This window comes from Hibiscus syriacus, unplaced genomic scaffold (genome assembly GCF_006381635.1).
Source record: "Hibiscus syriacus cultivar Baekdansim isolate YM2019G1 unplaced genomic scaffold, ASM638163v2 tig00111392_pilon, whole genome shotgun sequence".
NCBI classification, from domain to species: Eukaryota; Viridiplantae; Streptophyta; class Magnoliopsida; order Malvales; family Malvaceae; genus Hibiscus; species Hibiscus syriacus.
Window position 1 is genome coordinate 684,539 of NW_024063078.1, and position 24,217 is coordinate 708,755.

General features: G+C 34.3%; 3 protein-coding genes and 2 pseudogenes across 3 annotated transcripts; 1 reads left to right on the forward strand and 4 right to left on the reverse strand.

Moving 5' to 3' along the window:
- Positions 1-1,340: 1,340 nt before the first annotated feature.
- Positions 1,341-2,279, reverse strand: LOC120160560 (annotated as a pseudogene).
- Positions 2,280-2,739: 460 nt separating this feature from the next.
- On the reverse strand, positions 2,740-4,297 carry LOC120160561 (annotated as a pseudogene).
- Positions 4,298-10,268: 5,971 nt separating this feature from the next.
- LOC120160388 lies at positions 10,269-10,637 on the reverse strand. The gene has a single exon (XM_039170805.1). The coding sequence runs from the start codon at positions 10,620-10,622 to the stop codon at positions 10,284-10,286; it is 339 nt and encodes a 112-aa protein (XP_039026736.1). The 5' UTR covers positions 10,623-10,637; the 3' UTR covers positions 10,269-10,283.
- A 7,819-nt stretch (positions 10,638-18,456) lies between these two features.
- LOC120160704 lies at positions 18,457-18,854 on the reverse strand. The gene has a single exon (XM_039171060.1). The coding sequence runs from the start codon at positions 18,837-18,839 to the stop codon at positions 18,501-18,503; it is 339 nt and encodes a 112-aa protein (XP_039026991.1). The 5' UTR covers positions 18,840-18,854; the 3' UTR covers positions 18,457-18,500.
- A 2,872-nt stretch (positions 18,855-21,726) lies between these two features.
- On the forward strand, positions 21,727-23,633 carry LOC120160702 (14-3-3 protein 2-like). The gene is made up of 4 exons (XM_039171059.1): positions 21,727-22,295; positions 22,829-22,951; positions 23,210-23,326; positions 23,416-23,633. Exons 1-4 carry the CDS (start codon positions 21,804-21,806, stop codon positions 23,473-23,475), a joined length of 792 nt encoding a protein of 263 aa, XP_039026990.1. The 5' UTR covers positions 21,727-21,803; the 3' UTR covers positions 23,476-23,633.
- The last annotated feature ends 584 nt before the right edge of the window (positions 23,634-24,217 follow it).

A 24,217-nucleotide genomic window follows, 5' to 3' on the forward strand; every position in this document is an offset into this window, starting at 1 on the left:
GTTAAAAAATCAAAAAAAATTAAACCGGTTTTTTTGGTTCGATTCGGTTTTTTTAACGGTTCGAGTTTTTCAGTTCGATTCGATTTATCGGTTTTTCAATAAAAAAATCACTTGAAACTATAATTATTTTTACAAAAATTACCTATTCGGTTCAATATGGAACAAATGGGTTCCATATGAAAAACTCGAACCAAACCGAATCAAAAAAATGAAATATTTAAACCGAATTGAAAACCGAATCATTTAAAGTTAAACCGAACTTAACCGAACTATTTTACTCGATTCGTATCGATTTTTCAATTTTCTCAATTTCGTTACTATAGTTTGGTTGAGCATGCAAAGATTGAAGGGATCACAGACGGTTACTTTACTCATAATGCTAAAATTTACCGTTTTGACCCATAATTATTTACTTTTTATTTTTTTTATTTTAATTCCCAATCTTTTATTTTAAATTAAAATAATCTTTTTAATATACAAATTATTATTTGATTAATAATCAACATTCTTTTAAATAAACAAATAATATTAATAAAAAATTATTGAATTATTTAAAAAAAAGTGCATTAAAATATTTTATTCCAACATAGTAAAGGTGAAATACAAATACAATGGACCATAAAAATTAGGGTGTGCATGGTCGGTTAACCATACCATTAAGTTTAAATGATATGTTAATCGATATGACGGTTATTAAATTTTGTTAATTATAACTTATTCATTAAAAAACGGTTAATCATTATTAACAGTTCGGTTATAGGGTAACATATGGTTAACTTATTACAATATTTTTCAAATATAACACAACTTAAAATTTTTAAAATTTCATAAAATTTAAGACGATAGAATGATATATATGTGTAAAAATCTTTTTTATTTGTAAATGTATTTTATTTTATAGAAATATATATTATGATGTATATTCAATTTTACCGTTAAAAATACGTGTATATTTATATTTTATAATTTAAAATCATATATTTCTTCCATATATATTTGACTTGATGTGCTAAAACATAGGATGAATAATTTTGATTTTATTTCTAATTATATTCTCTAAAATATATAATTAATTAATTATAGTTTATTAATGGTTAACCGATGGTTAACCATTTATCAAAATTCATTAATCGTAACTGTAACAGTTAATTAATATTTTTAACGGTTCAGTTAACCAAAACCGTTAAACTTTAATGATTCAATTAATTAACCTATAAAATATAACGATTATATTAGTTAACGGTTACCGTTAACGATAACGGATTAGTTTTAACACTCCTAATAACAACAACATATTGCGCACACACTTGGAACTGCACACGATTCAGACAAAAGCAATAACAATTTACAGCATTTCATATTAATGTCACACAATCGGAGTGCAAAGAACGTCGGTTAACAGGTTATCCAAGTTCCGGGAAGAAGAACCGTCGTGATCGAAAGCCTCCTTCGCTCTCTTCTTCAATTCGATGGCCTTTGCTTTCATTTCGATACCCTTTTCTCCCACTATTAACTCCCTAGCAAGCATCTCCACTTGATCCCTCTTTACATCTTCATCGATCTCCATGCAGATGCCGAGCTTCGTGCAAGCCAACCAAGTGTTCGTTTGCTGGTCTGCGAAGTTCGGCAAACAAAGCATCGGCACACGGGCAGAAATACTCTCGATCGTGGAATTCCATCCCATGTGAGATAAGAACCCTCCTACCGATGGGCGTTTAAGCACTTCATCTTGTCGACACCAGCTCGCTAATAGCCCTCTACCTTTGGTTCCGGTGATGAATTCGGGCGGTAAAATCGTCGCCTCACCCTCAACGAGATCGGGCTTAATGATCCACAAAAACGGCTGCATGCTACTAGCTAGACCCCAAGAAACTTCGATCAAGTGTTGAGGACTCGTTACTGCCGTACTTCCGAAATTGACGTAGATTACCGATTCGAGTTCTTTAGAATCGAGCCACTTGATACATTCAGACTGTTCAACCCACAAATTAGAACGATGTGTTTCAGTCTATAGTCTTCGATCTGATCAGCGAGTAAGTGAAGAGGACCAATGCTGTAAACGGGAATAGGATCGAGGATCGACAACATAGTATCCAGAGCGTTTTGTTCCAACGACTCTAATGTATTGGAAATCAGAGCCGAAATCCCAGCGTCTTGTTCCAACGATCTAAATCGAAGAAATTATTTACAAATGCAATGATAGGACATGAATAGGGATGAGCATGGGACGGGTTGGGTCGGGTTTCCGATCAACTCAACTTTACCCGAAAATTATACATCTTCTACTTGACTCGACTCGACCCGTAAAATATACACTCTCTACCCGATCCGACCTTTTGAGATAAAATCCGAACCTGACATGAAATAATATATTTATTAAAAAAATATAATATTTATTCAATAAAAATGAGGATTTAATTGAAAAAGATAATATATAAAGGGGTACTATTGTAATTATCCCTAAATATATAAGATAAAAATATTTTTCAGGTCGGGTCAGGTCGGGTATATTTCGCCATAAACCTGATCCCGACCGAAATATAACCACTAAAAAACCAAATCCAACCCGACCCGACCCAAATCCGAAATTTTTAAAGAAAATCTAACCCGATTGGATCGGGTCAGGGTAGAGTTCCATGCTATCCCTAGATATGATGTTATTAGAATATTAATCACGAATCTCAAATATAAATTATAAAATCTGAACGAATCATTTATAAAATTGATATTAATAATATTCTAATCATTGTTCTTAAGGCAAAAATATTTTTACCAAAAAAACAACACTCTTTGTAGTGTACAAAGCTCCTTCAACAGCAGTTGATTGCTTCAATGGCGATCCAGTATACAGAGACAGCTATAGTTTAAATTCCCTTTCGTAAACTGGAAACTCTTCGGAAGCTGAAAGCAGAGGCTTCTGTATACATTCAAAACAAAACTCAGTATCAATCATGTTTTTTCCATCGAGTTAAATTGATATTTTATTTAAAACTCGATTATCAAACAATTTTACGTAGGATTCACTGTGTTATATACCTGTGTGAGGTCGGGGCCAAACAATTTGCTTAATATTCTTGAACCACCCAAGCATCCTTGTTGGTTAGCTTGCTCAATTCGATCCTCCATTTCCTCAAGTAGTTCTCCATATGTTATATTTCGTTGTCCTCTTCCTCTCACGACTTCTATTAAAACGAATGTCATTGCTCCATTCATCGTCTTCGAATTCATACCGTACACGTATGTATAAGATTAATATTCGATACATTGACGGATCGTTATCTCGTGTTTCGTAACTCAACTTACCGATGTGTCCGCGGCTACATGGTCATTATCGCAAGCACTGATAGAATATGCTAACCCACCACTAGTTTTTTCCTCACACCTGATGGGGGACTGTTGTCAATCCACTCTCCCCTGTTTAAAATCCGGATTAATATAAGTATCGTGTATAGATAAATTGATTCGGGTTTTGATCCGGTTACGAGTTCATTCGATGTCAAGGGTTTCGTATACTTACGTTTTTTTATTGTAGACGTGCTTGAGATCGAGAATGGTTCCGCTATAACAAGCATCGACAATGGCGTGAAGCGTGACACCTTTCGGCAGTGGCTTAACAATGGTGGCGTAAATGTCGTTATCGAGTATCATTCATTCTTTAAGGAAATCGACCGGGCAGATGGTTTCGTCGAATCCGTCAAGTTCGTCTTGGTTGAAATCGGGTTGGCGTAATCCATGGCCGGAGTAATAGAAAACCAGCGAGTCTCCCGACCGGGTACCTTCCACCAGCCACCTCAAGCAGTTCTCAATGTTCGCCTTCGTCGGAATAAGTCGAGCGTCTAACTGTTCCTCTACTGTGAAATAAGTCGGAATCATTATACCGATATCAATCGAATTAAGACTTGTTCGTACTTAACCGAAACAACTTACGTGTGAGCACTACAATATTTTGCTCTTCAAATCCATAATTTTGGGTCAGCAAATCCTTCATGTTTTGCACATCGTTAATGGTCCCTTTGAGCTTGTACTTCCACTTCTTGTAGCTCAAGCCGCAAAGCACAGGACGGTTGTTCACCGGTGCTGCATCGCCGGAGTTATCCAATGCACAACGCTTGGACTAACGGGTCACCGTTGTCGTCAAGGACGGTGGTGTTGAAACCGAAGGTTTCGGGGCGTCACTGTGCAGTAATTTCCTCAGTTTTTCCTTAATGGTCGATTCGGATTGTCCGCACTGCAATGTGGGCAATAAACTACCTCGGCATTGGCTGTCGCCGTAAACTTTTGCCTGCAACGGTGGCATATGATTCTTGTATCTATGTCATAGGGAGAAAAGCTTATATTCTTTGAGGTTTAGAAACATTGAACGGAGAGACAAAGAGCCAAGGCGAGGCCAGCGTCGCTGGTTCATTCCTGGCTTTCGACTGCCTTATATTATACACAAATGGTCCCTCAACTATAGAATACTACTTTGTTGAGTCCCCTAACTAATAAAAGTTACAAATTGGTCCCTCAATGATAGGGAGTTACTTTATTGAGTCCTCGGCTATTAAAAGTTACAAAAAGGTTACCTGATTATTCATTATGTTCCAAACTTGTCATTTTATGTTAAAAATTAACGATCGTCTGAGATAGACGTTAACATGTTAACTAAGATATGATAGTCGTTTTAGATTATCATATCATATTTTTTTATATCTCAGTCAACATGTTAATATCTTGCTCAAATTGCCGTTATTTTTTAACAAAAATATGAGTTTGGGACATAATGAATAATCGTGTGATCATTTTATAACTTCTAATAGTTGAGAGACTCAACAAAGCAACTCCCTATAATCAAGGGACCATTTTGTAACTTTTGATGGTCATGGGACTCAACAATGCAAAATCTTATATTCAGGGGACCATTTGTGTACTTTACCCTATTATTATTATACAAGAAGATACTAACTAAAGTTTTTTATTAAAATATATTTAAAGAATTTTTTTTATACAACCTCTCGACATTGAACTCTCATACCTCTGGCATTTATAGTACTCAAACGCGAGTCTTCAAGGAATAATAATAATTCATTTATTTTGGAGGCCACTTGGTTCGTGCATGTGTAGCAATTTTAAATCTATTAGATAAGGATTTATTCTTTTAGAATGATTGAATAAATCTTTAATATTCTCAAATCTAACTAAGGGTTTAACTCTATTTTGTTTTTGCAATAATTTTAAAAAATTAGACTCTTATTCAAACATTTGGAAAACATTAGACCCCTTTTTAAAAAGATATTAGACCCTTATTTGTGCAAGCCCTGATAAATTGAATTACATTTAAAATATAAATTAAATTACGTTTAAAATATAATTTTAGGATAAAGTATACAGATAGTTCTCTGATTATAACACACTACTTTATTGAGTCATCTGATTATTAAAAGTTACAAAATGATCCCCTAATTATAGGGTGTTGCTTTGTTGAGTCCCTCGACTATTCAAAGTTACAAAATGGTGACCTAACTATTCATTATGTTCCAAATTCGTCATTTTTTATTTAAAAATTTGACGGAATTTTGAGTTGGATGTTAACTTGTTGACTGTGATATGATAAAATCTGACATCATAATCTCAAATGACTATCATATCTCAGTCAACATGTTAACTCTAACTCATAAGAACGCTAATTTTTTAACAGAAAATAACTAGTTTCGAACATAATGAATAGTCAGGTGATCATTCTATAACTTTTAATAGTTGATGGACTCAACAAAGCAACATCATATAATCAGGGGATTATTTTGTAACTTTTAATAATCGAGAGACTCAACAAAGCATTATGTTATAGTCAGAGGACCATTTATGTACTTTACCCATAATTTTTATTCTGATACAATGAAAATATATTGTTTTAATACAATGCAATTATCAAATTACATAAATAAAGTAGAATAATTCACAAAGTTCCTTTTTTTTAGTACCAAAAAGAAAAAGAGGAACTTTGTGAATAGAATAAAATAGAATAAAGAGCAAGAATCGGATGCATTTTCCATTGAAAATAAGTGGCCAAGTAGGGATGATCAATATTTCTACTTTAGCATATAAATGTGGATAAAATAGCATTTAATCCCTAAATTCAACATAATCTTTTAATTTGGTTCATAAGTGTTTTTATTTACAATAGTTCTTAAATATTAATTAAATTAAATCTTATCTTTAAATTTTAGTTTAAATACTTAATAAAATAATGTTTTTAAAAAATATGATAATTTAGCCTCTCTCGATATTTGATTTTAATTATGTAATTATTTATTATTTATTTAGAAATATTCTTGTTTATTATTTATCTGTTTGTCTGAACATTTTAATAATTGATTCTAATAACTAAAAGTGATAAAAAAATTGTAATCATTAACCGTAGTATAACCGTTATATTTAACAGGTTAATTAGCTGAACCATTAATGCTAAACGGTTTCGGTTAATCATATTCCTAAAAATTACGTTTAACGGTTACAGTTACGAATTTTGATAAATAGTTCATCGTTAATAAATTAAATTTATAATTATATTTTTAGGGAAATACTGATAAAATTAAAAGTAAATTTTAGTCATATTCTTAGAATTTATCGGGCAGTTTTAAATTATTTTTCAAAAATAACATAATATAAACGTTTTAAAGTTTCATAATTCATCCTACAAAAAAGTGTATCACGTAACATATACTTACACTAGTGTAAGTGAATAAAATAAAAAAGTATAGCACTTAACACGTACTTATACCGGTTAACCATTAGCGGTTAACTATTTCTTAATGGTTAGGTTACGGTTAGAAAAATCTCGTAACCGTTATAACGATTAACCGACTGTTTAGACTAAACGATACAGTTAACCGATCATGAACAACCTTAATTGTATCTTACAATAATAACATTAATAATAGATAAAATATTAAACCCAATTTAGGAACACCTTTAGTAGTGCTAGTATGCTTTCCCCTCCTTGAAGAATAATTTTTATGCGGCCAAATGCATCCAATTCATTTCACATTTTACACCTTTTTAATTCTCTTTTTTTTTTACCAATTAGAATGTTTTAGGTTAAATTCTTTAATAAAATATATCCAATGATACCTTAGCTTAAATTCTTGTCCACAAATGGGTACACAAGTCGAATATTATTGTTTTACTGATTCATTCATTCACAGGGACGGACACATGATTTTATATTAATGGGGGCGAACTTATAAAATTTCAAGTATATAAGAATTTAAATAATTTTAGGGGACGAAAACATATATTTAATAGAAAATACAAAAAAATCTAAAATATATAAAAAATTAAAAGTTTTAGAGGACACCTGTACCTCTAGGTCCAATCCCTGTTCATGCATTTGATTTCCCTTTGCCGACGCACAAATAACACAAGTGTTTGTTATTTCCAAGACTATACAAATAATTTCGAATTATGCATACGAAATGTCTAATTAGAGCTTTTTATGTCACGACCTAATTTGATTTATAGGATAGTAACATAAGATTATAATTTAAAGGATAAAATACTCAAATGAGATCCTCGACTATGGATACTGTTTTGTTGAATCATTTGATTATTAAAAATTACAAAATAGTCTTCTGATTATAGGATATTATTGTATTGAGTCTCTCGACTATTAAAAGTTACAATATGGTCACCTGACTATTCATAATATTCTAAACTCGTCTTTTTCCGTTAAAAATTTGACGACAGCCTGAGCTAGACGTTAACCTGCTAACTGAGATATGATAGAAAATGATATCATAATTTCAGATAGCTGTCATATCTTAGTGAGCATGTTAACATTCAGTTCAGACGACTATTAATTTTTTAGCAAAAAAATGATGAGTCTGAAACATAATGAATAGTCAGATGATCATTTTGTAACTTTTAATAGTCGAGGGACTTAACAAAATAGTGCCCTGTAATCAGAGGATCGTTTTGTAACTTTTAATAGTCAGGTGACTCAACAAAACAATATCTTATAGTCGAGAGAGTTTTTGTATACTTTACCCTAATTTAAAATTATTAATACTTTTTTTCCAAAAATATATTATACTTTTTAAATAATCCTTTAAAAATCTTTTGGCCTCCATCACATCGAATAAATTATCAATAATTGGTCTTAATGTAGGTCTCTCTGTTTATAGAAGTCTTTAAAAATTCACGTCCTCCCAAACATAGATCGTCTAATCAACTAGATTGCATAGACAATACCCTGATAGGTCTACGTGGTTTACTCCGACGTAAATCCAAGGTATGATAACTAAATATTTCTAGCCTGATCAGCCTAGAAAATAGTCATTGTGATATTATGATTTACACAAATACTAAAGACCGCTATAAATACCTCCAATCGAGACTAGATTAGGTATGGAACTTACATGTCACTTATTTTTCTTCTTCTTAACTTTTACGATGGCTGCCAAATTAGAATCTTAAAAATTTTTTAGAATAAAACTTTAATATGTCACATTATGTTATCAAGAACTCTGATTTTTGGATTATGGAGGCTAGGATCAATACAAGCTGGAGCTTTCGTAAACTGCTCAGTATGAGGAATCACGTTGCCCCCATTTTTGCTTCTGGAACTCATTCAATCAAAGACATATGGCATCACATCCGTAACAAAGATGACAAGGTTACTTGGCATAAACTATTCTGGTTTCCTCTTCATGTCCCTAAGTATAGTATTATTACTTGGATGGCTTTCCTTGACAGATTACCAACCAAAAATAGGCTGATTCGAATGGGGTTAAACATTGACGGTATTTGTGTGCTTTGTAGTGAAGAGAGGGAAACTAGGGACCACTTGTTTCTTCATTGTTCTGTGGCAAATTCTGTTTGGAACTCTGTTCTGCATCTTAATGGCATTTGCAGAGGAACTTGTTCATGGGATGCTCACATTTCATGGGCTTGTGCTTCATGGAAAGGAAAATCACTACTCACTACTATTATGAAGTTAGCTTGGACTACTTTTACTTATATTATTTGGGAGGAGAGAAATAAGAGAATTTACCAAGGACGCTCAAGAAATGTTAATGCCTTACTCCTTGCTATTAAAGACTCTGTTGCTATTCAACTTAAGGGTAGAGAAATAAATAAAAATGACTATGTGTCGCGACCGTCTTTCGGTTGGGCCCCGGAATTGGGCTTCGACTTGAATGAATTGGGTTAGAGTCGCCACCGACCATTTTAAAAACGTTTAGGTAGGTCGGAAACCATCTTACCTGATCTGCGTTTTACCAGAGATGTGTCGGGTTCGGGAGTCGGTTACGGTGAAGGAAGGATTAGCACCCTTGAACCGCCCTTTCGGTACCAATTAATTTTTCGGTTATCTTAGTAGCGAAAATTAAAATTAAAATTAAAATTTAAAAATTCAATTTGAATTAATTACCTCTGACCAATTGAAATTGCTACTGAAAAAGTCAAGAAGATGTTAGATGGTAAAATAAAATAATTAGAAATTAGAAATTACCTAAAAAATATAATTTAATCGTGAAGATCAAATAAATAAAAAGATTAAATTAAATCTGATATATTTAATTGATTAATCCGATTAAATAAAATATTTACTGACACCTACCATACGATGATTGCACCATCTGAACCACAAATATGGAAAACCAGTAATCACCAAAGAATCAATAAACACAAATTTTAATTCGACAAAACACAAACTCTTGAAGCTGCGTCATAGATAAGTTGTAAAATATACGTGTATATATATATTTTAAATTGGAAGCACATAATTCCAAGTCCAACCAAGTCCAACAGCTTGAAATTTATGATTTTGAGAGAGACTCCTGTGTGTCAACTGTGTTAAGGCAAAATAAAGTCCAACGACATCCAAAAAAACCAATCAATGCTTTCAAAAGTTCATGGGAAATGCATAAGTAACAAGTTTCTCCATGAGCTTAAAATGAATATATTGTTCAAAAATGACCACTGACAGTATTACAATCCTTATCTCTAACAGATCCTTCAGCAACTCCACTTAAGAGGTTTCATATTTGAATCTAATTAACAGAGTCATCAATCAAACTCCACAAGCTACAACAAAAGCTGGAAATTATTTAAAATTATAGCAATATTGTGCTCCTCGGTTCCTCCACGCAGATTCAAATTCCATAACAATAATAAAAAAAATACCTGGTATGGATCAAAGCCATCAATTCTCGCAGCAAAACTTTCTGCCTCATAATATGATTTTTATCTCCTCTTTTCCACCGATAAGCTTCTCCACGGCTTTCATCTCATCAGAAGAAGCGTTAAATCGAGTTGGAATGAAGAGTTCGTGTAGTCAATGACTCGCGCGACTTGGAAATAAGCGTCTTATGTGTAGCAGCTAGAACAGGAAAAACATCTGGAATAAGTGATGCATTAAGAAATGCTACTTCATGATTTAGTGTCCCAGCTTGCATAGAGTCCAGGAGTTCCTTGGAATTGGTGGCGTCGGTGAAGAGGGCAAGCGAGAGAGTGTTGCCATTGACTTGAAAAACAGTTGCGAAGGGGGAACCACCACTCGGTGAGGAGGTTGACAATCGATCAGAAACGGGTGTCCAGTATGTCCTCGTACGATCATTAGTTGCAAGGGCTTGGCTACCCATCTCTTTATATTCCCCGAGGAAAAGGAGCAATGCGTAGTTTGGTGCCTGAAAGAAATCCAGAGATGGTGATAGTGGGTTCTTGTTTTTTTGTGATTGGAAGTGGGTTTGAGCAAAGAAATTAAGTGAAAAAGAAATTGAGGAAGAAGTGCATGTATCCCTTCCCCCCATAATCTTGAAATGGCGTGAGTTGAGATGAGAGGAATTCAATCCCCCCTCCTCCTTTTTCCTTCGTGCAGGTCCCCTTTTAAATTAAAACAAAATGCTAAAAGTCATTTGAAAGTGGAGAGCAATGAGCTTGAGGGAGGAGTGGTCCACAACTCCCATGAAAAACAAAACCCACGTGATTTGTGGTAAAAGTGGTGGAGATAATGGTGGGTAGTGTATGGGGCCTACAAAAAATAAAAATAAAATAAAAATATTAATAATAATAACAAGTAAATAAATGTTTTAAAATCATATAATATATAATTTCAAAAAATTATTTTTAAAAACTATATATTATATGTATTTCAAAAATGGGGTTTTAAAAACTATATTATATATATAGATATAGATATATATGTATAAAATAAAAATAAAAATATAGATGAAAATGAGTGTCTACAGCTGCCCCTCTTTGTCCTTTTTCGGGGAACGAAAAATAGGACAAAGATAAAAAGACACAAATTTTCGTTCAGTGGAGTTAAAATTGGAATAGAATAACTCCCTGTCGAATTAATTTGCGGATGATTCATCCGTCGCGAAATCGATTTCATCTTGAAATGATCTGGAATTGAAGCCGTAATCCGAAATTTGAATCAGGATGCAGCTTCTTGTTGCCCAATTGTAGTCAACTTCGGTCTTCTTCTCGGTTTAAAGACCTTGGTTTAAAAATTCGACTAGGAAGTAGTTTCTTGACTCCACCCTATAGTTGATAGGCCCTCGAGCTGAATGAAATCGAACTCAGAAGGTCTTCGTTGGCAGATAGCCCTTCCCGACTTAAGCTATGCTGCAAATGACATGCGTTGGAGCTGAGCGTGGTCGAACTCAAAGGTCTTTGGTTGGCACGATTCCCTTCGTCGTGAAGTTGAAACCATGGATGGCCTCTCGTTGTGAAGTTGAGCCTCGAATTGGATATCCTTCTTCGTGAAGTTGAAATCCAATGAAAGTTATGTTGTCTCGAGTCCAATATCCTTCGCTGTGAAGTTAAAATTGGCTCTGAAATTGGGAAATTGTTTGTTGACAACCAGTCGTCCCTTCGTTGTGAAGTTGAACTTGTGTTGTCTCGAGTCCAATATCCTTCGTTGTGAAGTTGAAATTGGATCTGAAATTGGGAAATTGTTTGTTGACAACCAGCGGTCCCTTCGTCGTGAAGTTGAACTTGCGTTGTCTTGAGTCCAATATCCTTCGCTGTGAAGTTGAAATTGGCTCTGAAATTGGGAAGTTGTTGTTGACAACCAGTGGTCCCTTCGTCGTGAAGTTGAACTTGCGTTGTCTTGAGTCCAATATCCTTCGCTGTGAAGTTGAAATTGGCTCTAAAATTGGGAAGTTGTTGTTGACAACCAGCGGTCCCTTCGTCGTGAAGTTGAACTTGCGTTGTCTGGAGTCCAATATCATTCGTTGTGAAGTTGAAATTGGCTGTGAAATTGAGAAATGTTTGTTGACAACCAGCGGTCCATTCGTCGTGAAGTTGAACTTGCGTTGTCTGGAGTCCAATATCCTTCGTTGTGAAGTTGAAATTGGCTCTGAAATTGAAAAATGTTTGTTGACAACCAGCGGTCCCTTCGTCGTGAAGTTGAACTTGCGTTGTCTGAAGTCCAATATCCTTCGCTGTGAAGTTGAAATTGGCTCTGAAATTGAGAAATGTTTGTTGACAACCAGCAGTCCCTTCGTCGTGAAGTTGAACTTGCGTTGTCTTGAGTCCAATATCATTCGCTGTGAAGTTGAAATTGGCTCTGAAATTGAGAAATGTTTGTTGACAACCAGCGGTCCCTTCGTCGTGAAGTTGAACTTGCGCTGTCTGGAGTCCAATATCCTTCGTTGTGAAGTTGAAATTGGCTCTGAAATTAGGAAGTTGTTTGTTGACAACCAGCGGTCCCTTCGTCGTGAAGTTGAACTTGCGTTGTCTGGAGTCCAATATCCTTCGCTGTGAAGTTGAAATTGGCTCTGAAATTGGGAAGTTGTTTATTGACAACCAGCGGTCCCTTCGTCATGAAGTTGAACTTGCGTTGTCTGGAGTCCAATATCTTTCGTTGTGAAGTTGAAATTGGCTCTGAAATTGAGAAATGTTTGTTGACAACCAGCGGTCCCTTCGTCGTGAAGTTGAACTTGCGTTGTCTGGAGTCCAATATCCTTCGTTGTGAAGTTGAAATTGGCTTTGAAATTGAAAAATGTTTGTTGACAACCAGCGGTTCCTTCGTCGTGAAGTTGAACTTGAGTTGTCTGGAGTCCAATATCCTTCGTTGTGAAGTTGAAATTGGCTTTGAAATTGAGAAATGTTTGTTGACAACCAGCGGTCCTTTCGTCGTGAATTTGAACTTGCGTTGTCTTGAGTCCAATATCCTTCGCTGTGAAGTTGAAATTGGCTCTGAAATTGAGAAATGTTTGTTGACAACCAGCGGTCCCTTCGTCGTGAAGTTGAACTTGCGCTGTCTGGAGTCCAATATCCTTCGTTGTGAAGTTGAAATTGGCTCTGAAATTAGGAAGTTGTTTGTTGACAACCAGCGGTCCCTTCGTCGTGAAGTTGAACTTGCGTTGTCTGGAGTCTAATATCCTTCGTTGTGACGTTGAAATTGGCTCTGAAATTGAGAAGTTGTTTGTTGACAACCAGCGGTTCCTTCGTCGTGAAGTTGAACTTGCATTGTCTAGAGTCCAATATCCTTCTCTGTGAAGTTGAAATTGGCTCCAAAATTGGGAAATTGTTTGTTGACAACCAACGGTCCCTTCGTCGTGAAGTTGAACTTGCGTTGTCTGGAGTCCAATATCTTTCGCTGTGAAGTTGAAATTGGCTCCGAAATTGGGAAATTGTTTGTTAACAACCAGCGGTCCCTTCGTCGTGAAGTTGAACTTAGGTTGTCTTGAGTCCAATATCCTTCGCTGTGAAGTTGAAATTGGCTCTGAAATTGGGAAGTTGTTTATTGACAACCAGCGGTCCCTTCGTCATGAAGTTGAACTTGCGTTGTCTTGAGTCCAATATCCTTCGCTTTGAAGTTGAAATTGACTCTGAAGTTGAGAAGTTGTTTGTTGACAGTCAGCTTTTCTTGACTTAAGCTGTGCTGTAAATTTCCTTTAAATAAATGATGGCCCTTTTCACCAAATTTTGAGTCGGATATCTTCCGTCGTGGAATTGAAATCTGGCTTGAAAGTTTTAACTGGAAACATGATGCTCATGGATGAGTTTGAGTCGAACTGGATTTGTTTTGAACTGGTTCTCGAACCTATCTGAAATTGGTTCTGAGATATCAAGTCGGTTGAGGTGTAGCTCCTTACTGCCGAGTTAAGCAACCACCGTCCTTCTTTGAAGGCGCTTGAGAATCGAGTATCCTTCATCCTGAAGTCAAAACTTGACTCTAAAAGCTGCAAAAACGTGTATGTTAAAATGATGAATGTGACGCACCTAAGTATGTCTAAGATGCATGCAACATGAATGAATTATGTGTTATCTCTTCGTGCTTTGTCTGCCAATCTGGTCCATGGAATCGATCGTGCCCCATTTGCTTCTCGAGCTTGGGCTTTACAGACATTTCATATCTGAGATTGTTCTGTTTGAAAATGTTTTTCTCATTTTTCTTGTTTCAGGAGAGAAAACGATAAAAATGCTGTAAAATATTATTCGCAATTGAATCAAATTATAAACGTGAGTTCAAAGAATATCAAAGGAATCAATAGCTCTTTTAACGTTTTCAGAGTTACAGCTCTTTGACCAGTGTCAAATGGATGGGTTGGCTTTAGCTTGGCCTCCTTTATAAGGTTTTGGAAGAAAAAAAAATGTCATTTTTTTTGAAATATCGCAACATGCTTTGGCACTTCAATTGGGTGCGGACAAAATGACACAACTAGCATGATGACTTACTAGACCTTTTATTTCAGTCCTCTGAAATCTTCTATTTGTTCAAGCTTTGCAGGCTCCTCTAACAAAGGCAGTGCAAAAACATCGGTCTAAAAATGAAATTCTTGAGTGCTCGTGTGTAGTTGACTATAACAGGTGTTCCTTAACTCCCTTAGTCCATTTTACCGAAAATTTCTTGCTTAGATAAATTTGATTTAATTTTTCGTTATCTGACTAGTTGAATCCATAAAGCCGGGGCGTTTAACCAATTGCTTTAGAGGGACAGCTTAATATTATAATCACAGTTATCAAGTTAACTGAAGGGTTCATCTCATCACAGAGTCTTCAGCCTGACAAGAGCAGTGGAGCAAACACCGAATTGCCTAGTGTCCGAGCAATGTCATGGTTTGAACGTAATCTACTCATAAGGCCAGGGCTTTCAAGTTTCCTCTATAACCAATTGGCTTAGCGGAATAGCTCAGTTTTTACGGATTTAATTTCCTAAGTTTGTCAAGAAGAACCTGTTATAGCCTAGGTGTTTTTTGAAAGTCAAGGAATCTCATCTTTAGAGTTCAATTTTCAAGCAACTGACCTAAACTGGATTCACCTACTCGACTCTTTCATTTGTAAAGATCATCATCGTCATTGAACGTCTTAAATAAAAAACTTAGTAATTGTCATATGAAAATGATGCCCCGTGTTGTCCGCACCTTATGAAAGGAAAAGGGTATATTGGTTAATTACAAGAGCAGGGTATGGTGTTTGAGGGTATATTTTGGATAAGGTCAAAGTCCTTTTTTTTAAATCATGTTACTTTGTCAAAGATCCGTAACTTTGAACCATTAACGGAGTTTCTTAATTCAAATGATATTCAAAGAATTGCAAGTTTGCAAATGTGATTTATTGCTCGCCATCATTAAAGCAACATAAATTTATTTAAAAGTCCTTGCAAAAACTTGAGAAAAGAATGAAAAAACAAATCCAAACAGAATGGCTCAAATGATGAGATGATATGCCTCACTTGGATGCCCCCAAGTTGTTGAAGTCGATCCGATTCTTGTTACGTATTTTCTGTATGATTCTCTTGATGGTGGAGTAATTCTCGATAGTGCACCCTGGGACTCCGCTATGATTTTCGCAATGAGCGTTCTCATCATACTACCTGGGGTACGGGGCTTCATGGACACCACGTGTGCATCAAACAACTGTTGGTAAAGCTCCTTATATGTCATAGGATCGGAATGTTCTCATTTTTGATGAGACATGTGAATGTAATGAAAAAAGGGAATCATAATGCGAATGTAAAGAAAAAATAACAAAATGCACAATATGTCTGAATGTATGATGCATGAAATGTTCGAGGCATTGATCCGAAAAATGTGCCTATTATTCTGAATAATCCTTATTGGGGACAAAAATGTTACGTCTGAAGAGACAAAAACTTTTTTGATGGTATAGATCCTGCACAGCCTCTGGAAAGTTGATTCGTCTTCCGCTTTTTCACCGGTTGAATATTTTGTCGAACCATTCCAGTTCCTTTGGCTAAACTTGTGCGGGTAACGAGTTGCTTGCCCCAAAAAAGGTCTCGAATGACTGCATCTCTGGCCTTCACTCTATGCCGAGCTCGTTCCAAACGAAAGTGCCATTGGAGCCCTCAATCCGAAGTTTGTCGACCTGTTCTTGGAATTAATCAATAATGGTCTCCGGCTTAGCTAGGGTTTCACCATCTTGTTCTCGTAATTTTCGAAAGGACTCTCCGGGTCAGTAACCTTTTCCTCGTCTTGTCCCTACAACTTTTGCCTCTGAGTATTCTTTGATCACGGTTGGACTTCTGAGCTTTTTATCTCTTTGTATTATAACCCCTTTGTCCATTAATGCAGATTATTTACGTTTAACAAACACATTTTTGGTGGATCAATACCTCGTTTTAATGATGCGAATGATAAAAAAATGCCAAAGAATAAAAATGAAAGGAGCAAAAAAAAGTTAGTGAGATAATGATGATAAAAAAATGATAAAATGAAAAGTCTTACCCCACATGATATCTACCCCACATGCTTATTATTCCTACCCGGACATGATCTCTATCCCGCAAGTTGATTTTAAACAAGTCCTAACCGCATAAATTTCTAGTTCACATGCTTTGAACAGAAAGTAAAGCAAGAAATAATTCCGGCATCCTAGGGTTTGAAATGAGGTTTTGGGGTGGGCTCTAACTCCTTCAAAGTCTCCAGGTTTAGGTTCTAAAAAGGTACTCGAGTTCTCCTTGCTGGTGCCCCTTGGGCTTACCAGACCCTTAGTCCTAAGCCCATCACAGGCTTGTGTGAACTAAGTTAAACTCGAGAGGACACATTCCCTTATGCCCGCACGGTGAATAAATCCACACGAAGACATAAGGTATATGAATCCCGAAGGCTACTTGCTAGGCCCGCACGGTGAATAAATTCACACGAAGGCGTCGCTTTCACCCCCACTTAAATAGGGTTTGGAGCTCGGGTATAGAGCTTGAGATGAAAACTTTGAAAAATCTAAAATCATTAAAAAATGTTAGTACAACTATTTATTTGAAAAATAATCAAAGGTAAATAACTGGAATCGAATAAATAAATTTAAATTTACCATTTTCGCATAAAAAGACAACCGAAAATTAATTTCGGCCTGACTCACTTACCTGTCCCCGGCAGAGTCGCCAAGCTGTCGCGACCGTCTTTCGGTTGGGCCCCGAAATTGGGCTTCGACTTGAATGAATTGGGTTAGAGTCGCCACCGACCATTTTAAAAACGTTTAGGTAGGTCGGAAACCATCTTACCTGATCTGCGTTTTACCAGAGATGTGTCGGGTTCGGGAGTCGGTTACGGTGAAGGAAGGATTAGCACCCTTGAACCGCCCTTTCGGTACCAATTAATTTTTCGGTTATCTTAGTAGCGAAAATTAAAATTAAAATTAAAATTTAAAAATTCAATTTGAATTAATTACCTCTGACCAATTGAAATTGCTACTGAAAAAGTCAAGAAGATGTTAGATGGTAAAATAAAATAATTAGAAATTAGAAATTACCTAAAAAATATAATTTAATCGTGAAGATCAAATAAATAAAAAGATTAAATTAAATCTGATATATTTAATTGATTAATCCGATTAAATAAAATATTTACTGACACCTACCATACGATGATTGCACCATCTGAACCACAAATATGGAAAACCAGTAATCACCAAAGAATCAATAAACACAAATTTTAATTCGACAAAACACAAACTCTTGAAGCTGCGTCATAGATAAGTTGTAAAATATACGTGTATATATATATTTTAAATTGGAAGCACATAATTCCAAGTCCAACCAAGTCCAACAGCTTGAAATTTATGATTTTGAGAGAGACTCCTGTGTGTCAACTGTGTTAAGGCAAAATAAAGTCCAACGACATCCAAAAAACCAATCAATGCTTTCAAAAGTTCATGGGAAATGCATAAGTAACAAGTTTCTCCATGAGCTTAAAATGAATATATGTTTCAAAAATGACCACTGACAGTATTACAATCCTTATCTCTAACAGATCCTTCAGCAACTCCACTTAAGAGGTTTCATATTTGAATCTAATTAACAGAGTCATCAAATCAAACTCCACAAGCTACAACAAAAGCTGGAAATTATTTAAAATTATAGCAATATTGTGCTCCTCGGTTCCTCCACGCAGATTCAAATTCCATAACAATAATAAAAAAAATACCTGGTATGGATCAAAGCCATCAATTCTCGCAGCAAAACTTTCTGCCTCATAATATGATTTTTTATCTCCTCTTTTCCACCGATAAGCTTCTCCACGGCTTTCATCTCATCAGAAGAAGCGTTAAATCGAGTTGGAATGAAGAGTTCGTGTAGTCAATGACTCGCGCGACTTGGAAATAAGCGTCTTATGTGTAGCAGCTAGAACAGGAAAAACATCTGGAATAAGTGATGCATTAAGAAATGCTACTTCATGATTTAGTGTCCCAGCTTGCATAGAGTCCAGGAGTTCCTTGGAATTGGTGGCGTCGGTGAAGAGGGCAAGCGAGAGAGTGTTGCCATTGACTTGAAAAACAGTTGCGAAGGGGGAACCACCACTCGGTGAGGAGGTTGACAATCGATCAGAAACGGGTGTCCAGTATGTCCTCGTACGATCATTAGTTGCAAGGGCTTGGCTACCCATCTCTTTATATTCCCCGAGGAAAAGGAGCAATGCGTAGTTTGGTGCCTGAAAGAAATCCAGAGATGGTGATAGTGGGTTCTTGTTTTTTTGTGATTGGAAGTGGGTTTGAGCAAAGAAATTAAGTGAAAAAGAAATTGAGGAAGAAGTGCATGTATCCCTTCCCCCCATAATCTTGAAATGGCGTGAGTTGAGATGAGAGGAATTCAATCCCCCCTCCTCCTTTTCCTTCGTGCAGGTCCCCTTTTAAATTAAACAAAATGCTAAAAGTCATTTGAAAGTGGAGAGCAATGAGCTTGAGGGAGTGGTCCACAACTCCCATGAAAAACAAAACCCACGTGATTTGTGGTAAAAGTGGTGGAGATAATGGTGGGTAGTGTATGGGGCCTACAAAAAATAAAAATAAAATAAAAATATTAATAATAATAACAAGTAAATAAATGTTTTAAAATCATATAATATATAATTTCAAAAAATTATTTTTAAAAACTATATATTATATGTATTTCAAAAATTGGGTTTTAAAAACTATATTATATATATAGATATAGATATATATGTATAAAATAAAAATTAAAATATAGATGAAAATGAGTGTCTACACTATGTCAATAATACTCTTTGTAATCAATGGGGTATTGAACATTGATGTTTTCAGTTCTGTTATATAGTGTTGTAAGTGTTGATTTTTATGTAAGAACTTTCAGAGTTTTGAAGCAGTTTTACTGCTCTTTTGGATATAAAATTGAATTGATTTATCCAAAAAAAAGTAAATATATTCTAATCGTTCAGTGGCCATCTGCATCATTTACCCAATTTTAAAATCAATTTTAAATTTTTTACTGTAAATAAGACTCCAAACATCAGATTCGTTAAGAAAATTTCTATACCAGTCACTATCGTCAATCACAATTCACAATCGATTAATTTATGTAATTCGATTCAAGATTATTTAATAAATATTATATAGTCACGATTGAATATAATTTAATTGACATCATTATTAATATATTACATAAAAAAGTAAAATTAAGCATGTTCAAATGCGTAATATCCTTCCATTTACATGTCGAGGAGAATATTAACCTTACGTTTTGGATCTTTATTTTTTAAATTAATATACGAATTAAGGGTTTTAAATCTTAAACCATAATCTCATAACCTTTGAACATTAAACCCTAAACTTTAATATTTCATTTAAAACTTTCAATTTACGGTTTTAAATGAAGAGTAAAATATAAAATGATATAATTAAACACTTTAAAAACTAAATTAATATGAAAATACGATAAATATAAAAATAAAAAATTTAATCTACTAGCAAAAGTTATCCTTTTACCCTGCTATATTATTTTAGATTCTTTATTAGTCTTTTAGCTCTCGTAGTTGGTTTCCTTCTTTTTAATCGTCCAATCGTCATTAAGTCTTTATGTGCGTAATTGATACTATAATATTTTTCTTCTTTATTTTATTTTTAAAATACTATTGAAAATCAATCAAAATTAAAGCAAAACTTCAATTTTATCTTGGTTGATGTATAATATCCAACATTTTATTAATATAGATAAAAATATATTACTTTTTTTTCTCTATCTTGGTATATCCATTATTATGATTTAAAATAAAATGACGTCATAAATTAAAAGGTATCCAAAAAAAATGTATTTGCGATTTTGAGTAGAAAAGTGTATGGGATATTTAGGGAGTTTGGTTTACGAATTGTAAAATTATTTTCAAAAGCAATTTTACTGAAATGTAACATTATTATAGGAATGTTGTATTATCTTGGTCTCTTGGTTATTATGATTTGAAGGAAAATGACGTAGTAAATCAAAGGTATCCAAAAAAAATTGTATTTACGATTTTGAGTATAAAAGTATAAGGGTTTTTCTTATAGCGTTTGGTTCATAGAATGTAAGATTACTTTTGAGAATAATATTATTGGGATGTAACATTATAGGAATGTTGTATTACCTTGTTTGGTTTGTTTAACATGAATGTAAGATTACAATGTTTGGTTGAGGAATATAAGAATATTTGTATGCATATTTTACCAAATTATCCTTGTGATATATGTTTTTTTAAAGTTAAACTTTAATATTAAATTATAAAAATTTAAATGAAAATTTATAAAAACATTTTAATAGTTATACTATATAACTTTTGATAAAAAAATACATTTCTTATATAATTAATATAATTAGTATATTAAATTTATATTTTTAAATAATTTTCTTAAATATCATATTTATTTATATAAAATATAATGATATGCAAAAATAATATTATGATTTAAAGTGGACAAAGCTATTGTTTTTCAATATATAGAATTTATTTTTGTTTTTAATAACTAAAAGTTAAATATTATTTTAAATAATTAAATTTTTACAATAATATTATACTTTTTATCCCATAGAATTATAAATAATTAATATATTAAATATTTTTAAATTCTCAAATTTATTAATATTTTAGTAATTCAAACTCTTTATATATTATTACTATGTTTATAGTTTTGATTAAAAACAAAAAAAAAGTAAGAATCGAGAAGGATCATTATAAAAAGAATTCATTAGTCGAAGGGTATTTTTGTCCAAAGCGGTGAGAATTGTGTAATACCTAAGAACTTGGAAGTAAATGATATTCTCACCATTTTAACCAAAAATGTTATTATTGAGAATAGTATTCCCTGGTAATAATCTTTTCCGTGAACCAAATATCCCTAAATTAAAAACGGAGTTAAGAATTAAAGTGTGATTTAAAAAAAATAATAATGATCAAATTGAAAACTTTTATAGTTTTATGACTAAATTAAAAATGATCTGAAAGTTGACTAACTAACAGGTAGTTTATCCTTGGTTAAAGGCCAAAATTAGTGAAGTTGCTTTCCCTTTATTCCAATCTCTCAGATCTTCCATCCCTCTGAAAAATCCTCTCATTTTCATTCCATTCAAACATCCCTCAATCATGGCCACCAATTCACAACGCGAGGAAAATGTCTACAAGGCGAAACTTGCGGAGCAAGCCGAGCGCTACGAGGAGATGGTCAAGTTCATGGAAGCCGTTGTCTCCTCCGTCGCCGCCCCCGACCCCGACGAACTCACCGTGGAGGAACGCAACTTGCTATCCGTTGCGTACAAGAACGTGATCGGCGCCCGCCGTGCCTCCTGGAGGATCGTTTCCTCTATCGAACAGAAAGAGGAAGGACGTGGCAACGCCGATCATGTCTCTATCATCCGCGAGTACAGGGTCAAGATCGAGGCCGAGCTATCAGAGATTTGTGCCGGAATTTTGAAGCTTCTGGACGAGAAACTCGTTCCAGCCGCCGGGAACGGTGATTCGAAGGTCTTTTATCTGAAGATGAAGGGAGATTACCATAGATACTTGGCTGAGTTCAGGACTGGCGATGACAGGAAAGCTGCTGCGGAGAATACGCTCTCTGCGTATAAATCTGCTCTGGTTTGTGCTCATTACAGTAATTTTATGCATTTCCTTGCCTTGATTTGATATAATTTTTCTCTGCTAAGATCTGGATCTGCTTCGAATTGCTTAGGAAATATGAGCATTGGAAGACATAGGATTTAATCACAATATAAAATTTATGAAAATTGTCAAGAAGAAAATGATCTCAACAATATGGCTTTTGAATTAATATTATAGTCTGATATAAGGGAGGAGCTAATTTCTTGTTGGGGCAAAGTAAAATTTTGTTCGTATCTGTAATTCTGAACAAGAAAAACCCCTCCTAGCTTCCTCAACCCATAAACTTCAAAGTTTCTTTGGTGATTTGATTAATCGATTTCAGACATTGTAATATGAGCTGGTTCAGTTTATTGATCCTTTCCTTTTCTTGTTACGCATTGCCTTTTGGGTTTGATTTGATTGTTCTATTATTGCTTTCTTCTGTTCAATCAGAAGTTTACTATAGTGATTATGACTTGTGTCTTTATTGCTGTTTTATCTGCATCCTTTTCTTCCACCCTTCGTTTCAGGACATTGCAACTTCTGAGCTCGCCCCAACTCACCCTATTCGTTTAGGATTGGCTCTGAACTTTTCAGTGTTCTACTACGAGATCTTGAATTCTCCTGATCGTGCTTGCAGTCTTGCGAAACAGGTAAGATAGCAAAAGCTCCAGAATTTTAGCTGAGTCACTGTATTCATCTTGTTTATCTAAAACATTGGGGAGGGTTTTATACTCTTGAATTGTATTAGCATTGTTATACCTGTACTGTCCATTTTTCCAAAAGTATCTGTGCCCAACATATTTAAATGCAAGTATGATGTATGAGAGTATGATCTTCCAAAAGTATCCATGCTCGATAATTTGTCGTCAAATTCTATTTAGTTAACATGCTTTCTTTCTTTGCCTCAGGCTTTTGATGAAGCCATCGCAGAGCTGGATACTCTTGGAGAGGATTCATACAAGGACAGCACTTTGATAATGCAACTTCTTCGTGATAACCTCACTCTGTGGACGACCGATATGCAGGTTTGAACACACACACACACACATTCATTTTCTATTTCAACTTATATGCAGCGACCGATTTATAAATGTTATTCGTTTTATGCATTTAGGAGGATGGAACAAATGAAATCAAAGAAGCTTCCAAACCTGAGGGTGAGAAACAACAGTGAAATCTCTAATCTTGGCAGTTAGTACTTTACTTCTCTGGTTGTTTTTGTATGGAGAAGTTGATTGATCCCACTATGCTTAATGTTTTTCGACACTAGTGTTGCTTGCACTGAATCAGTCACATGTATGCTTGTGATTATTATAAGATTATTAATTTTAATTGAATGCTACTGCTCCAATAATTAATCTACAAATAACCCCCCCCCAAAAAAAAAACTTTTAGACTTTGTTTGGTAAGATGGAAAGAAAATTAGAATTATGAAAAAATCAAATGGGTAGACAAGTGTAAAGATGATTTTTTTTCTTCTTATTTCCATTAGTATGCTTGGTAGGATGGAAAAATTAAAAGAAAATTCATTCATTGTTTGGTTGGGTTGAAAAAATTAGAAAAAAGAAAATTAAAATTTGAAAAAACAATTTGTATTAACTCACATTTCTCCCTTATTTTTTAGTTATTTCACTTCTAAATTGAAATAATCATTTTACACATACCACTATTCTTCCTTTCAATTAATTATATTTAAAATTTAGGGTATATTACAAATTTGGTAAATGAATTTTACTCTCTGTCTTATTTCACTTATTGTGCTTTAAATCTTTTAAATTTCTTTACTGAACTTAATACATTGAGTTTTTTGTACACTCATTCGTTAAATAGTTAACGACGTTTATATGGACGTAAGCGATGTTTTGATGAAAATTTTATTTTTTTAAAATACCATTTTTAACACCATTAACTATTTA

Excerpts from the sequence above, each read along its gene's own strand:
- LOC120160388 (XM_039170805.1), bottom strand. The coding sequence starts at position 10,622 with ATGGGTAGCCAAGCCCTTGCAACTAATGATCGTACGAGGACATACTGG.
- LOC120160704 (XM_039171060.1), bottom strand. The coding sequence starts at position 18,839 with ATGGGTAGCCAAGCCCTTGCAACTAATGATCGTACGAGGACATACTGG.
- LOC120160702 (XM_039171059.1), top strand. The coding sequence starts at position 21,804 with ATGGCCACCAATTCACAACGCGAGGAAAATGTCTACAAGGCGAAACTT. Across the intron at positions 22,952-23,209 it reads CTTGCAGTCTTGCGAAACAG|GCTTTTGATGAAGCCATCGC; the intron begins GTAAGATAGCAA and ends TCTTTGCCTCAG. Across the intron at positions 23,327-23,415 it reads TGTGGACGACCGATATGCAG|GAGGATGGAACAAATGAAAT; the intron begins GTTTGAACACAC and ends TTATGCATTTAG.